This window comes from Passer montanus, unplaced genomic scaffold (assembly GCF_014805655.1).
Source record: "Passer montanus isolate IOZ18808 unplaced genomic scaffold, ASM1480565v1 scaffold126, whole genome shotgun sequence".
Lineage (NCBI taxonomy): Eukaryota > Metazoa > Chordata > Aves > Passeriformes > Passeridae > Passer > Passer montanus.
Window position 1 is genome coordinate 1,028,714 of NW_024359388.1, and position 17,801 is coordinate 1,046,514.

Below are 17,801 nucleotides of genomic sequence, written 5' to 3' on the forward strand. Positions count from 1 at the left end.
GGCTTGGAAAGAAACATTTTTACTGGTTTATCACGAAAGGAGGACGGATTTATGTCACCTGGGGCTGACAGCACTGCTTGAGTATTTGTGCCTGGGCTTTTGCCCACCACCCATCCTCCTGCACCTCCCCTGGCAGAATCACGGAATGGTTGGGGTTGGAAGGGACCTCTGGAGACTGTCCAGTCCTACCCCCCTGCCAAGGCAGGGACACCTGGAGCAGGTGACACAGGAACGTGTCCAGGTGAGTTTGGAATGTCTGCCCAGAGGGAGACTCCATGACCCCCTGGGCAGCCTTCCTCACACCTCAGGCTGGGAGTCCCAACACTACTGCTGGGTGACTTTCTGCCTGTGGGGACAGTGCTTGGGAGCGGTTTTGTTATCATTTATTACTGCTGGTCACAGAGTCACGGAATCTGCTGAGCTGGAAGGGAGCCGCAAGGATCACAGGGTCCCCAGTCACACCATGTGCCTGAGAGCATTGTCCAAATTCCCCGGGGGCCTCCACGACCCCCGCTCAACCTTGGGCGTGAGGGAGGCGGGGAGGGGGCGGGGTCTCTCACTGAGGGGCGGGGTCTCCCCGGCGGGGCCCGCCTCGGTGGCTCGGCGCTCGCTCGATGCGCTCTGGCGGCGGCTGGCGGCGCCTGCGGGCGGCGGGCGCTGCCGGGAGCGGGCGGCCCTGGTGCCGGATGCGAGCGGCGGCCTGCGGGGCAGCTCCGGCCCCTTCCCTTCCCCCCCTTCCCCGGGGCGGAGGCCGTCCCCCTCCCTTCGGCCTCCCCCCGCCTTCCGCTCCCCGGGCGGGGTCGGGCGTCGCGTCCCCGCCCCGGCCCCGCGGGGACGGAGCTGTCGGCGGTGGCTCTCGGGGCGTCGCTGGGCTGCGGCCGTCTGTGCCCCGGTGACTTCCCGGCTGCTCCTGCGGCGCTCGGTGTGCTGCCGGGGGCCGCTCCCGGAGAGCCCCGGCCCGGCCCGGAGCCCTTCCCAGCGCTGTGGCGTGTCCGGGCCCGGCAGCAGCAGCAGCTCCCTGGCCCTTGCCTGTGTCTCAGTCTGACAGCGGCCTGGGCCGGAGCTGGGCCAAGTCCCAGAGTCAGTTTGGTTGGAAAAGAGTTCCGACATCATCCGGTCCATGTGAAATGACGGGGTTGTTCTGCTCAGTGAAGTGTGGGTGGGGATAGAGGAAATAAGCAGGGTAGAGAGGTGAGACAAAGCTGGTTACTTGTAGGACTTGTTGAAAAGCTGGTTGTTTTCAGGACTGATTTTACTTATTGTTTTAGGTTTTTTTGGTTTTTTGTTTTCGCATTTAGTTGTGCCATCAAGTTTCAGATACAGCTCCCGAAAACGAGTACCTAGGCAAGTGCAATAGGAAAATAACAGGGTAAGGAATGTGGAGGAATTGAAATAAAATGCTGGTTGAGAGATGGTTGCTTTCATTCGTATCTGTCTGGAGATATTACACTTCTCTGAGACTCGGATTTTTTTTCTTTAACTTCCTACCCAGTGCTACATTTCTCCCTCATTTAGACTGCCTTGCTGTCCAGCAGTGTCCATGAGCTGGGTGACCCAATATCTTTCCTCCTTGCCTCTTCAATATCCTAATTAGGAATCTAAAAATGATCTCTTAGCAAGGTGTAGATGTCTGAAATTTGGGATGATCTTCTTTCCAGAAGAGCGTTTGCCATTCTGTCCAGTTTTACTGGTTTTTTAAAATAGTCTTCCTTCTGCCATTTCCTCGCTTGTTGCGGGTTAACAGCTTTTAGCCATAGGCTCAAAAGCTCTGAGTCAAAAGCCAGTAGAATATTAAGCCATCCTAGCTCTGATAGAACTTCAGATTCAACCTAAACTCCAAATATTCATTGTTTACAATGTACTTAAAATTGTAATCTCGCTTCAGTTTTCCAGGTTTTCTGATCATTCTTATAACAAGTAAACAGTCTCCTTTCTCCTTCAGCGATTTCTGTGTTCCACTGCTGTAAACTTTTTTTTTGTTTTGCTTTTGATGATTTGGTTTTGCTTCTGATAAAGTTGTCAGAACAGTTAAAGGACTGTAAATAAACAAACTTGTGGCTTAGAAAAACAGGTCCATTTTCTTCCTTTGCATTTTACTCACCTGAAGAAGGAATGCTTTATAATTCTTACTTCCCTGTTTTTATTGTATCTTATCCCAGCTTGCACTGACCCAGCAACAAGCAGCAAGAGGCATGCCTTGCTGCTGATTTCTTTCCTATGGATAGCTTAGTTTACAGTTCTTGTGGTTTATGCCCACTCCTTGGACAACAGTGTTTTTATTTAGATGGAATTTCTGTTGTCTGCAGTGTCATTTAAAACAGATGCGGTTATTTTCATTATACTGGTTGGACTTACCTCAGTGAAAATTATTTTAAGTTGTAATGGTAAGGGTGGTTTTCTTTATGGAAAACATATTTTAGGATGTGTCAGAGGTAAAGCAATTTATTTAAAAGATTGTTATCTATCAAACTTATGCTGGCTTTTTAAAAAAAATAAAGTTGTATTTTTCTGGTCTTCATTCAATAAATGAAAATGTTTTTACAGACTTGATGGTTTGGGGTTGTTTTTAATGCTGTAATTGCTTCTTAATATTTTAGAGCGACGTAGCAGTCTAGGTTAATGAAATTCCAGATGAATTTTTGGAAAGTAAAGTTGTAAGTCATGAACAGTAAAAGAAATCTAAAAGTGTAGGATTTCTTGTGAGAGTGAGCAAGGGTTCTCTGCTAGTTGTTGGGAGCATTTGAGTCAAAACCAGACAGTAAAGACATCAAAATCTATAATTCACCAATTGTTTTCCTGAGGTCCTATTAGAATGAAACCGTGACCACTGTTGCAGTCCATTCTTTATTGTGCTGCTCTTCCCAGAGAGGCTGGACTAAAGCAAAATAAATAGGTTGACTAGAAAGGAAGAGGCCACTGACCTCATTTATTAATCAAAACTTACAGATATGTTGTGTTGAACCGTACTTAATCAATTTCTTTCAATGTGGTGATATATTTAGCTGTCAATTCAGTAAGCCTTAATCACTGTACTTGAAATGGAACATCAGTTTTGAGTTATTTTAATTCTGTTTATTCTGTGCTTTTTGGCTTTCCGCCTTCACTTAAAAAAAACAAAAAAACAACCAAGAATGAACAGGAAAAAGTATTTATCTTGATAGGATGGTGTCAGAAGGCTGAATATAAAAGATGTTCTTGAAACATAGATTCTGACAACGATGGAAAATATCCATGAAATAATACAGTTAGAGTTTTGTGCACCAGGACAAAAGCTGGTGAAGCACATACAGACACTACCTGCATCTATTTTGAATGCCTGTAGGTCACTATTTATTTCTACAAACAGGCAAAGAAAGCCTTCTGCAGGAGAAGTCAGAAGTAGTTCATTTTCCAGTCAGGGGCTGGGAAAATAGTACTCAGAGAGCTGTAGATGTTTCGGTGAATTTATTTTCTATGTGAGTTTTTCAGACAGAGTGGAACCTACTGCTATACTTGAAGCCAGCTGAATGTTCAAAATCTGAAAACAGCTGAATTAGTATCTTTTAGCAGAAGTCAGATGTTAGCTCTTCAGCTTAACTTTGACCTTCTGTCTTGGACCACCTACATTCTGTAAATCGAGGCTGTGCAACATTGTCTTTCAAATTACTTTTCCCAGGGGAGAAATATGATGTTTGGTAATGGAGGGAATCTTGTTTGTAAAGGTGCTTGGAGGATGAGGGATGATGAGACAGCACATGCACAGTGCAGTCATGTCAGATTTATGTTTCATTTTTGTGCTGAACATGAAAGCAAAGGTCTGTGTTTACAGCTAGCAAAGTATGAGTTCAAAAATCTGGCTGATAAAAATTTTTGTGTTTTACCCTGAAAATTATTTTAGGGAATTTCAATCAGCATTTCAATCAGCATTTCAGCATAAGGATTATTCTCCCAGTGTTGAAAGTTATAAAGAGAAGGGAAGAGCAGCAGGGAGAAAGAAATAATTTTTGTGATATCCTGGAGCAAAAAAAAAACCAACCTCCAAACCCCCATGAAGTAATGACAGAAATGCTTGCAAATAATTATTTATTGTGCAATTTTGCCACGTTACAGGCTTTGCTTAGGGAAAGGTAAGATAAGTGTTTACCATTTTAAACAACACTGGGTCATACACTTCACTCCTCTGGAGAAATTCTTTGTAATTGTACTTTTTATATTATTTTGGAAGTATTTAGTGATTTTTCTCCAAAAAGAACCTGGTCTGTGTAGCCTTTTCTTGACTACTGACATTACTAATCTGCAGAAAGTATGTTCAGCATTTTCATTAGAATATACTGCGATTATGTCTGGTGATGAGTGTGAAAGCCCACATTTCCTTTCTGATTTTGCTTGCTTTGTTTTTAAGGAAAACAAAGTTTTTGAGACACCAAGTCCTTAATGGGTTTGATTTTCCCTTGACCTTAGCAGAACTGCAGATTCCCAGATTTTCAGATTTATCCTCAAAGACAGAGCTTAGGCTATATTGTGCAGAAACCAGTGGGGTCTCTGGCAGTGTAAAAGTGTCTGTGGTTCAGATTACAGTATAAATCAAGGATTTTTAGGTATATTTAGACTTGTTTTTTTTTTTTTTCCTTTGACACTGTCGATAACCCAAAGGCAATATACCCCATATTTGGAAGTTCATCAAAAAGCCTGCATTAGTTAAAGATTAAGACTATTCTAAGTAAAAGTTCCTGTTTAAATTGCCACTTTTGTGTTGAGGACAAACTAAACTATTTTTTTTATGTACTCATGAAATATCTCAATTTAAAAAGCAATTACTTTTAGTTTTCTGTTTTAGAATTCTGTGAGTCTTGTGACATTTCCAATCTCACAGTGGTTTTAACAGGTATACCTCGGTTCTTGCTGGAAAACTTCACATTGGATTTTTGGCTAAAAATTAAGCTGTGCATATAGCAGATGAGTTCTTTGCATGTTTCCTTAGCAGAGAAGGCAGGGGAGATTGTGTTTATCACAAGACAACCTCACTACTCTGTAAGTGTGATTGCTCCATGGAGGAGATGGGATTTTAGGCAGATGAGTGGAAATGAAGACTCGTAAGGCAAAGAGAGGCTTTTGTTAGAAAAATACCTGTGCACACAGTCTGTCAGGGAAGTACTTGAGTGTGTGTTGGACCATGTGAATTGAGAAAAACCTTTAGCACATGGCTTGAGTACATCCCTGAGCAAAGGCCAGAAAGGGGTGTTGGGGAGAGAACATGAAAAATACCAGAATCTCAGTAACACAAGTGTATGTCTCATCTTTTAAATATTTTTGAAACAAAAGGAACTACTAAAATCGTGACACGGTAAGTGTAAGTGTTGCAGTCTTACATACAAGCATCCAAGTTAAAACTTCAGCCATGTGAACTGTGTAATTACAGTGGTTATATGGTGTTTTTATAAAGAATATTGTATATAGTTACAGGGCTTAGAAAAAAAAATCTGTGGTGTCTTGTTTCTTTTTTCTAGAAAAAAAATTCATCCCTTTGGGATTCATTTAGTTTATTTTTCTGAACTTCTGGATCTTTCTGAATGCATTTGCATAAACATATTTGAAAGATTTTGATACTTGAAGTATTGTTTTCGAATTTCTGCCTGTGAATAACATAAGATGGAAGGATAATGAGATATTAAGATTTTTTTACCATTTTCCTATTAATTCAATTATGTACAAAAAATTAATCATAACTTTAGAACAAAAGAGGGATGAATTGCTTAACTGGAAGAGAGTAGGATAATGACTTCTGGATGAAGCAAACATTGCAGAATGTTGGAGGTGGAAGCAGATGTAGGAAGATGTGCCTTGTGAGAATTTAGAAATTAATGGGAGATTTATGGCCATCTGTGATATGGTTTTGTATAAAGCTGAGTTGACTTTTTTATATATATGTTTATATATAGATGTTTAGGACTTTTCTTTACAATGTTGCTAGATTATAGTGATGTGTCACATAGTAAATACGGAAGCTTTTAAGAAGTAGATGAATTAATTTCTGGGGAGTTGCAATGTAATTTGTAAGGAAAGTAGCGGAAATTTGGGGGAGAAACATCTGTGTTCAAACTTTCTTTAATTATATTTTCTTCTATGCTGTCGACCTATTCTAGGCAAGCCAGTATGACCAAAATAGACATTCAGAACACTTAAAATGATCTGATTTGAGTCTTGGTAATGAATAGGTGCTGTTACATTGAATACATCCGCAAAAGCCTTCATTCAAGAGCTGGTATAAACCAGCATATTGACCTAATTCATTAATTGGGGGAATAAATTATTTTCAGTGTGAAGTTACAGAACTTTGAAACTAACATTTTTTAAAATGTATTTGGTAAGGTGAATTTTTTTTTTCTCAAGATTTTCACAGACACAAATATATTCATCCAAGTTTGTAAGGCTGTTACTGACATTTGGGTTATTGCAGTTTTGATGGTTTTGTTTAGTAGTAGCACTTGGAGATTGTCATTGTCACTTAGGTACAAAGATTTTGATCCGAGGTGAAAATGTGACTGTGGTTCTGGGCTGTCCAGATGTGTATGTATGAAATTAAATTTGTGCGCTGGTGAGCTTGATGGGGGAGCTATGTGTGTTCATGGTAGCAGAGCGGAGGGAAGGAAATCTTTTTTTAAAGTCAACTCAGTAAAATAGATTTTATGAGTCTTCAAACATTTTATTCCGCTTTCTCTGTTTGAACAGGTGACATAACTGGCAGATGAAATGATTTCTGAACTAAAAGAAACAAAGAACTCCCCCCTTTTAAAAGTCTCTGTTCATCTGTATTACAGGCTGTTGTTGGTTTTAATCTATTTTTAGTGTTTTGCTATTTTTACTTCTTGCTTCTGATGAGTTGCAAACTCAGTGTTATCTGTTGGCTCATTAACTTCCTTCAGGTTGTTTATGGTATACAATGCTAGTGAACAAAACTGTATTTTACTATGGAATGTTTTTGGAGAAAATTCAGTGTTTTGATGTCGTAATGTCATCTGTGTGGTTGATCTTTGTGGGGAATATCTCTCCCCTCTCCAAATAAATAACATCTCAGAACTCCTGATGTAAAACTAGATCAATATATAGGTATTTTTCACATTGTAATTGACAGGATGCTGTAATTTGAAATGTACAAGGAAATGGATTTATATTAGTCTAGATTTTTTTTTTTGACATGTGATAGATAGAAGGTTAATTGATGTTAAATGGATGCTTTGTTAGCCCTTCATCAGCTACTAAACTAGTACAGGAGCAGTGCAAATCATTACTACAAAAGGCCAAGGCTAGTATGTTTTCTTAGTGAGCTTTATGGGTCTTTTTTCTTATATCCCTTCCTTCTTTCCCTCCTTCCCAGCCCCACAAAACATAACCAGCTGTAATGATAGGAGGAGAGAGCAAGCCGCTTTTCTAAGCTTTTCTAAACACACACACACACTCGCACTCCGGCCCCCCTCTCCCCTCCTCATACCTCAGCAGAGTGACAGCTTCTAGATGTTGCGTGCGAGTGAGTTCAGCTGGTGCTGTGTGGTCTGGGTGTGTGGTCTCCAGCTCAACCGAGAGGCTGCTAACAGGGTGGATGAGAGAGAGCAACACTGTTTACTTTAATTTATTTCGGATGCCGGAACTGTGCCCGGAGTTTCTCCCGAGCCGGGTTCCACCGTCAGCCGTGTCAATCCCTCGCAGCTGCAGCCCAGGCTGCGGCGGGCGGTGAACTCCTCTGCCGAGGGCTCTCCCAGCATCTGCCCCGGCTCCAAGCCTTTTAATCCCTTGTGACTGAGAAATGTTAATGGCATCGCTGAGTGCTGTGATTATTTTGCTTTCACTCCGTCGAGATACATGGCCATGAAGATGTGCCTTGCTGGGTTAAGGAAAACGGGACCTCTGAGATACTGAAGGGAATTTGTGAAGATGGTCGTGGTGAAAGCAAAACTGCTGCACTCGTTCCTTGTCCACCCTAAAACTAAAATGTCTAGTGCAGCCTTTGTGGCTGATTGGAATATTCAGGAGCCTTTTGAAAAACCACGGGATATCATAGTATGTCATTCAATACTGCAAGTCTTTTTTGTTGTTTGCCCTCTCTGTCACAAAACTTGCACATCTCCCCAAATTGGAACTGATTTTTGGCATGTAATGTTGTAGGTTAACATGTTTGTCAGTGTTAATATTGGCTTGAATCAACACGCCGGATATGACAGGGCAAGACAAATGAGGCTTTGTTTTTTCTATGTGACAGTGAAATTACCCACTTTTTTATGTTTGTTCATCTTTTCATTATAAGTAGCTTAGTGGCGTTATGAAGAGTTTCTTTCCCCCTAAATGTAAGATTCGTGAGCGCTTCTTGTTTAAATTGACAAGTCTTCTTTTATTATTTAAATAAACATGCATAGATTCTTAATATCACTTGGAATTTCAGCATTGTTTAGCTTATTCACTTCCCAGTCTTTTCTGGCAGACTTGCAGGAATGGACTTTATATTATTAATGCAGTGTTGAAGGCTGTGGCAATTCTAGGGCACTGAAGATCTCCAGAGGGGTTAATAAATGTCAGTTATTTTCACAGTGCTGCTTTTTGGATGCTTTTAATTCTTGGTTTATGTAGATTGTCTGTCTGAATTTATATTGTTGGGAAGATAAAGCACAGAAAAGGTTGTAGTAGTGTTTATCATCATTTTGTAATGGTTTTGAGTACAAACATCCAGGAAACATTTTGCTTTGTCGTTCTTCTTGGGGTCATTTGCCGTGTCCCTTCACTGACTAAGTCATAGTGTGCTGTACTCAGGAGACTCTCTGGGTTTTCTAGTGAAAACAAATTATTAGATTTATGTACTAGAAGCACAAGTTTGTGTAGTTTAAGGTTAAAAGGCCATCACCTACATTCTGGAATCTGAGTATTTATTGCTTGTTTAAAAAGGCATGTCATAAATCTTTTCATTTGGGAATTATTTTATGCTGTGATGCTAGTGTAACTCACTTATTATTTTCAGGTTGGTTTTCTTGTGGTTTTGTTTGTTTGGGTTTTTTTAAGTAAACAGCAACATCTGAAGCATACTGTGATTTGCACATGGGTGATGCTTTGCTGTTCCTGCCTCAACATTTTTTAAATAGTATTCTGTCACATATACATGATTAAGAATAAATAAATATCTGATACCTGAAGGTTTAAATGCTTTCTTGTAACTTAGGCTTTCTCAATGATGACAAATTGGGGTTTTCTTCCCTCCATTCTTGACAGGTTTGATTCCCTTTGCTAGATGACCATGGCACTTGCATTGACCTTGAGTCTGCCTTCCTCAAAGAGAATCTTTTAAGTTCAGTGTCTGTGACAAAGTATCACTGAAAACTTTAATTAAACTGAATTTTGAGTCACTGGAACAATTTTGGTATTTTGTTTTAGAAGTCTAAAACTGTTTTAAAACACTTCAGCTGCTAATTTTTCCACTCAAGAAGTTTATAAGGTGGCAGCATATTGTTACTCATCTTCCAAAGTTCCATGCCTTCAGGATGTTTGTAGTTTCCCTTTGGGATTTGAAATTACCAGCCAGTTTAATATCCAGAACGTTGATTGTTCATGTAGTTCTTATTTTGGTGGTACTTCCAGAGTGTAGCAAAATGTAGAAAGTAGTTTGCTCTACAGAACGGGTATGGTAGCTCTTGGCATTTTACTTTGGGCTTCTTCTGTTTGCCATTGAAAGTTGAATGAGAAAACCTGTATAAAAACTCTCATTTCAAAACAACATAAAAAAACTGAAGGCTTACAAATCTAAAAAAAAAACAAAACCAAAGATACTTGTGCTTTCCCTTATGCTGGGGCATATTTCATTGCTTCATTATTTATTTTAAAGTGGGTTTTCTTAGGATAAAGATGGAAGATGTCCTCTCTTTAGCAAGCTTTTAATGCTCAGAATTGTCTGGATTTTTTTTTTAACCAAATCTTTGTGAGAGGACAGTTTATTGGAGAAACTGGTGCAAAGACAAAGACCTTGTTTATGAAAAGCTTTTTTCAAGAGGACTTTGTAGTAGGTGGTCTTTGCAGAGGTTTTCTAACTCCTTGTGCTTTTATAACAATAATTATGACAGAATAATAGAATAGTATGGGCAGGATCATGGGAGCAGTCAATCAGATATCCACATTAAATTGTTGGGGAGATATTGTGAGGAAATTATGTTAAAAAAAGGGTGGAGAGAAATAAAGAGGGAGACAGAGCATTCTGCTAATGTAGAACATTGTCCATTGTAAGAACCAGTCTTGTTGAAACCTCTTCAGTGAGCCTGGCTCCTGAGAGGAAAGATCTTGTATAGAAGCCTGTCTTTCTGCACTCTCCTTGTCTGCATGAGAATCAGTCTTTCAGGAAGAGGGCTGTTTTAATAAAAATACTATTTTATGTGTAATGCGCATTTTGTAAAGAATAGATTTTATCTTTAGGGAAACATACAGAATTGCAGAAAAGGTCTGAATTAGATGGTTTTCATGCTTTGTAAAATGAAAAGTAATTTTTTGTCGGATTTGTCTTAAATATTTTTTTTTAAATTTAGGAACTTGCCATAGTAGTATAGTGACTAGGCTTCCCAGTAAGCACCTCAGTCATGTTAGCTATGGACATCTGTCCTAAGAAGGAGAGGAAATATTATAAATGAATTGAGGGCTCCCAAGCATTTGCTTGATATTTATAATAATGGCATATTACAAATAGTTCCACTCTTTGAAATAAATGAAAGCAATTGCTGTTTAAAAATAATAATCATAGAGCATCTCAGTGCTGTAGTGCTTTGAAATGTGTTGAGATTTACTGTGGTATTCTCATTCCAGTGAGGTATTTTAAAGCAATTCTGCAGTAAGCATGGAAATACTTTAGAAGAAATACTAGATCTCAGGAGGCTCAGCGTTTTTATTACATTTATTTAGCTCATCATGAAGGGGGATCTAGTGTCGATTTCTGAAATCCAGAAAAAGATGTTGTAATATTACTTTTGAGTTTTGGTATTGAAACAAGCCAATTACCTGTGTGCCTGGGTATTTTGAAAGCAGCAATAACTGCAGTGCAAGAGAACTATAACATTTGGGAGGGGGGTCAACCAAACAATACCACACAAACAATACCACAGTAGCTTTTATTTTACTTGTTTTTTTCAAGGCTTTTTCCTGTCGATATTACCTAATGTTCCTGCGGATGGCTTTTTAATGTCAGTGTTACTGATTAATATTCCACATAAATATTTACAAAAAATTGCTCCGAAATAAAAGAGGTGTTTTATATTGATTAACTGTTATCTAACACATGTTGCTTCTTGCAGAAGGTGGTTGTGTGCATGGAAGGACCTAATACCACTGTTCCTTTACAGCTGTTGTGTATCCTTGAGCTTTGCTGAGGATCTGTGAGAAAAGCTGCAAAGAGTACATAGATAAGATTGTGAGGAATAGATGAGGTTTGTTCACCTCCCTCTTGGTAAAATTAGGGACCTGATTTTTCTCTAGCATCCTATTTCTATTGTGCTGCCCATTGTTTTGTTGGGCAGGGGTGTGGTGGTGTAGTTCTGAATGCAGCACAGATGAGAGGAATAAGGCAAGCCTTATGACTCCAGGATTAGGGATGCTGACAGAACATGAGGTCTGTCTTTTTCACCTGTGGCGAGTACGTGGATCAATAGTTGTGTGGATGATGTATCTGGACAAGAAGACTTGGAGAAGGCAATGCAAGATAAGAGGAACTGCCAAGGTATCTGGATTTGAAAGGAACATGGAATAGTAATATCCCTGTCTCTCCCTGCTTGAACTTATGAGTAAAAAGTCAGAGGGACAGTTGGTAGGATAGGGGCAGAAACAGTTTTTCTGCAAGATGAGGACCTGGCCTCAGTTTTGGGGTGAAGCAGGGGCTGTCTCTCTGTGAGAGAGGAGGAGGAGAAGCCGGTTCAGTGTAAGAAATAGAAGTAGGCCAGTGAAAGAAATGGGAGAAGGCTGTAGATCACAGCCCTCTCTTCCATAGCTGGAGATGATGTCAGCTGATTTCTTTGTAATCTGGTGATACAGTTCTTTTCTTTAGTGCTGTTCTACCCTTATAGCCTGCATCTGTTGACTGCTTGCTTCTCCAGCCTCATGTTGGGTTCATGTGAAATGTTCCAATACTTTACCTGTAAGGCTATTAAGAGCACCCATATAATTCTATATAACTTAATTCCTTTTTCATAAGTTCATTGTTTGCAAAAATAACAGAGAAACCAATGGTTTATTAAACACATTATATAGTTTTTAATGTGAAGAAGTATTACAAGGTTTGCCACAGAAAGATACGAAGCCAAATTAGATATGCATTGTATGTGTTATCATGGGCCCTTAACAGCCTTTCTTCATACACTGGACATGGCTCACATACTGCAGCTTACTATGTTCTTGTTTGTTCAGCATGAATTTACATCTCTTATTAAATGCACACTGTTCAGTCTGAAAAGCTCTCTGAAGATATTAATACTTCTGTTGTGTTCAGGGTATCTAAATGCCTTTTCTGTGTTAATGAATTTGTTTACAAAAGTAGCTTTTGAAATGAGTGATAGCATTCCTATTTTAAATATGTAAAACCAAGAAACAGACATTTGAAATCAGACATATTTATAGAATTGAGGTGGTTGTTTAGGACCTCAGTATATCAGAGCATTGTGCAGTATTCCCTGCACATATATTCAGGGTGAATTTCACACTGACTTGAGGTGTGGCTGTGGGCTCTGAAGTTGGATCAGAATTCAAAGTTTTGTTATAGGTGACCTGCTATGAACCTGTGGTATGGATAGACAGAGACAGGCGATCCTGTTCTGAGGGTAGTATTTGATTACTTTTAGCATGAAATCTTCCTTCCAGTTCCTGCCTTGTCTATTTCCATCTTAATTTTCAGTGCGTGTTCCAACTTTGGAATGTGAAGAATGAAATCAGCTGGTGGGAGCTTCTTTGATTCTTGTGTCAGATCTAGATACTACCAGTGAAAAATGTGGGGAGGCTGTGTAGAAGCATGGGGTATCTTGGTACAATGAAAGTATTTTGTATATGCAGAAGCAGCTGAAACAAGTGTTTCTTAATTCTAGTATGTCTTAATGGCAGGTACTTGGAAACTTCAGTTTTGCTGCTATTTATTGTTAGAGATGGTTTAGAGAGTTTCTGAGTTTCAGGGACTTGACCATTTGCAAATAAAATAGAAAATACATTTTGATTCAAAAGAAAAGTAGCTAAGAGGAGCCTTATGAAGCTTGGCTTATATTCCACATCTTTTTTACCAACCTGAACTTCCCAAATTGTTTACACTAAACAGATGTGGGTGTGTAACTGAGGTTTTAGAATGGTGATGGTATTTAATAAGACTTGTAATTCACGTTATACTGATCTTATATATACACTCAGCTTCTTACAGGTGTTCATAGCTGCAGAGGTACACAAAGGAAACTGCTAATAAAAACCAGGCATTTGTGATCAGTTGCATAGTAAACTAAATGTAGACCATATTACATTGGTACCATATTTCTGTTTGAGCTACAGAGCTCATTAATGACAGAGCTAATTAAACTCATCTGAGTTGACTAAATTTCAGGTGCAAAGAAAAACACTCTTCTGAAGAAATGCTATTTCAATAATTTTATGTACATTTTTGTTGATATGTTGGGGTATTGTTTGTTTTGTTGATGATCTCTGCTAGTGTAGTATTTGCAAGTAATATTCTAATTTTCTCAGTGCATGTTAGCATTGATGCTTTATACAAATAAGTGCTGAGTGCTTCCTCACATGGGACTGTCTATGTCAGTAGGTCTTAATTTGATAGAGAAGTTGTCCAAATATGTAATCATAGTCTATTACTTACCTTAGATTAACAATTCTGAACTTTCTAAGGAATGCAATAATAATTTTCAAATAGAAGTTGTAATAGACTCATTTGAATTCTGGCATAATTAATTTGAAGTCTGTGTATACATTTTCCTTAAGCATTCAGAAAGTTTAATATTTTTCTGAATATACTTTTTCTTTCAGAAAGCTATATTTAATTTTTTTTAAGTGCAAAGATTTTTAAAATTTTTTAAAATTTTTTAGAAGTGCAATTTTTCTATTGCTTTATGACTGCGTCAAAAATACTTTGAGTGGTGTTCCATATTTACATTTGTATTTCCCTACCATTTTAGAAGAACAAGTTGAAATTATTTTAATAATTTTTATGTAATTAATGGAGTTTTAATTTATTGTTTCTTGATGAACAGATAAAAGCAGCTCAGATTGCAGTAACTGAGTAGTCATCATGTCTCGAGCACGGCAGCCCCCACTTGTAACTGGTATCTCTCCCAATGAAGGCATTGCATGGACAAAAGTGACAATTAGAGGAGAAAATTTGGGTACTGGACCTGCAGACCTCCTAGGTAAGTTGAAAAAACACTCTTTTGGTACTGCGCAAGGTAACACTTCAGATATGATTAGAGATAAATTTTTTGCATGATAGAATATGTGTTGGATGTTATGAGGAATGCCCTTTACAGTAATACGCACTTGAATCCATAAATTCAGAGATGCAGCCCGATGTGTAACTAACCAGACTGACTGTACCTTTTTAGATGAACCCCTAATCTGACTCAGCATCCTGTGCTGAACATGAGTGCTTTTTGCAGTGTACTAGAAGAGGGTAGACATAATGACATACTCCTTTGTTACTTTCTCAGAAACTGAGAATTTCCTCATTGCAATTTTCGTGTCAGAAGTGTTTTCAGTATTTTTAGGTAGTCACTGGGGATTTTCTCCCAAATTTGCCCTGAACCAAGACATTGCTATGCCTTGAATTAAAGACAGTTTATATGTCTGTTGCAGTTATGATAAAGCAGGTTCAGTATTTTAGCTACTCAATATGTGAAGAACCCTTTTCATTACTGTTTTGATTTTTGACACGGTAATTTCATTAGAATCATCATAGCCCTTGTGCTGAAGGAGGGGACAAGGTCTTTTCACTGATTCTCCTGGCCACAGACCTGGTTCATTACTGCTCTGTTGCTTCCTTTTCAGGCTGAAATGTCTTAGCTTATTTAACTTTTCTGCATATGTCCTTGGCCTTTCTTCTTGCTCTTCAGTGAATCTCTTTTAGTTTCACTACCAGTTGTGGGTGACACATCTTGGTTGTGTGCAGTGTTCATGATGTGAATACCCTGTGGCACAACACTGTACTTTCACTTTTGCTTTGTATTTCGGCCATAGAGTTCTGTTTTCAGTGTAACTCCTACTGAGAATCAAGCTGATGTTTTTGTTGTTCTGCCTACTACAGCTCCATGGTTAAATGCGTGAGGATTAGTGGTCAGTTTGAGCCTGCCTTCTATGAATTTAAGGTTTTGCCTGCGTGCGTCTTGTCTTTGTTCAGTGAATTTCAGCCACTGTGTTATAATATCTACAATCTATCTATAATATCTACTATAGTGCATCACTCAGTCTAATAAATTCTGGCTTGCATTTTTCTGGGGTTTATGGTCTTCACGCTCTAATATAATAAATGAATATCATCAGCAAACTTTATAACCTCTTTATCTTGTCATTTATAATTGTACTGAACACAAGTGATCTTGGCATATACCATGTAGAAACTTTACTCAGAACAAATAATTTACTGTAACCCTATTTCTATGTTGCTGAGCTATTTATTCATTAGAGGTTTTTATCCTATAGCTCAATCATTTTCTTAAGCCTTTCAAGAAAGACTCAGTAAAGGCTCCTGGAAATCCAAGTTAATTATAACTACTGGAATTTCCTTTTTTTTTTTTTTTTTTTGTAAGTTATGCATATGTGTACTTCAGTAGTCATGTTAGATACAATTTGTCTAATTTGTTGTGGAATCATGACTCCTCTGAAGGCCATTGGAATTTTGTTTGGCTTTGCTAGAAAAAATATTTCGCTTCATGGCTGTAAACCAAAGTTCACAAATTCCATTCATGGCCACCACAATGAGCTTTATGGCCAAGCATAAGCTACTACAGTTTTCCACTCCACTTCAGTTTGGTGTCTCTCAAAAGGAGAAATAGTGTTTTCCTGAGCTGCTAGGTGAGGTTGCAGTACACTATAGAATTCATATTGAGAAATCTTCAAATAACTGATGATGTTAGGGGTGAGTATATTTCTGTGTATTTGTGTGGCTGATGTATTTCAATAGCCTCATTAGTTCACTGGTATGATCCTCTTAGAAATAATCAGTGCTATGTTCTTGGAATGAAGATGTGCACTGAGCTGTACTTCTGTATTACAGCTGAGCAGCTGCTGATATTTCTTATATTTCTTTCAAAGTAATATTTGTAACACACAGCTGCTAATAATTTTATGCTTCACGGTAAAAATAAATAATGCATTGCCTTATTTTCTCCTTAGCTCAGTTGTCTGCTTTCTCCAGAAAGTGACTAAGACCCCAGATAGGTAAAGATTTCTTTTAATGGTTAAAGTAATCATGTAAATATTCCCTGTTACTTTAATGGAAATGCTTGGAAAGGTGAGGCTTTGTAGGCATGAGAGTTAAGCGAGTTTGAGTGAGGTCTTTATGAAGTTTAAAAAGTTTGAGATGCATTAGTGTAAAATGAAAAACAAGAAACCTTTTTTCTGTATATAAGCACAGTATCACATAATAGAAGAACATTCTTTTGGTTTCATTTGAGAGCCTTCTACTAATCTCTTAGTATCTTTGAAACCAAATGAACTTTTTATTTGTAACTCTATAGCTTATGGTACAAAATGTCAAATCCAGGAGGTACCTGTAACACATGTGTTTTCATGGTTTAGCTTGTCTTTTAAGACATTTGTAGCTGTATTTTTTAGACATTGTAAAATTGTCCATATATGAGCTTTGCCAAAATCAGAAAGTCTCCATAAGAGTATTACTTATGCCTGTTTATAGAAAGACACGTAAATACTGGAAGCTGAGAATGATGTTCTCAGAGATCTTTATACCATGCAACAGATTCAAATTAATTTTTATTTAAAGGGAAGTTTCTCATTTCTGGAGAAAGAAGTGTGGTAACTGTGCTATCAAAACTTCTCCCAACATGCCTTTATGTGTTTTAGAAATTGTGTTGTGCCATTACTGCTTCATGTGATATATAAAATGTTGATAGAGACTTAACTTCCTTTTGCATTTTTAAGATACAGACAAAGGCCATTTCCTGCCATTTCGAAAGTATTGGACCTTGTATCTTGATGTCTTGAGAGCTTTTGGAACCTCTGATGGGTAGACAATAATTGATACAAGGATCTTCAAACAGTTACTATAGCTTAGTTCTGGATTTTAAAGTATTGCTCAGTTGAACCATAAATTCAGAAAATACGGGGTGAAAACATCTTTATAAATTGTTTGGGCAAAGCATTTCAGTTAGTCTTAGTTCCTATCCTATATTTTTTCCTTTAGAGAAGATGCTAGCATAAAACTGTAAGAGATGTAATAATATAACAATATAACGTAAGGTTAAATTATTGCATATATGTAATATGCATCCTAATATATGGGTTTTTTTCTTTCCCTCATGAAACTAAAACCTGACCTGATTAAAATTTTATTATCAAATAATATTTGCTCATAAATAAGCAAAATGTTTTTTAAGTCTTTCTGTGTGTATATCCTATTTCATCTCACTCCCCTCCCTTTTATTCAGAAAGAATATTTAAGAAACAAATCTGTCCTTTCTCAAGTAAAATTAATTTCAGTTGTAATAAGACTCAGTGCCTTTCCATTTTTTTAATTTTTGGATTTCATTTTCAAGATAGTTTTTGGCAGGGAGTAATGCATTTTTAGTCTGACAGCCATGAAAACTGCCAAATTTCTC

General features: G+C 38.1%; 1 protein-coding gene across 1 annotated transcript in view; it reads left to right on the top strand.

Annotated features, from left to right (window-relative positions):
* Nucleotides 1-14,225: 14,225 nt before the first annotated feature.
* The window catches only part of EXOC2 (exocyst complex component 2), a 114,552-nt gene continuing 110,976 nt past the window's right edge, over nucleotides 14,226-17,801 (top strand). The window contains exon 1 of the mRNA XM_039698474.1: nucleotides 14,226-14,381. Coding sequence (XP_039554408.1) covers nucleotides 14,264-14,381 — 118 coding nt within the window. The 5' untranslated portion in view covers nucleotides 14,226-14,263. The remainder of the gene's footprint in view (nucleotides 14,382-17,801) is intronic.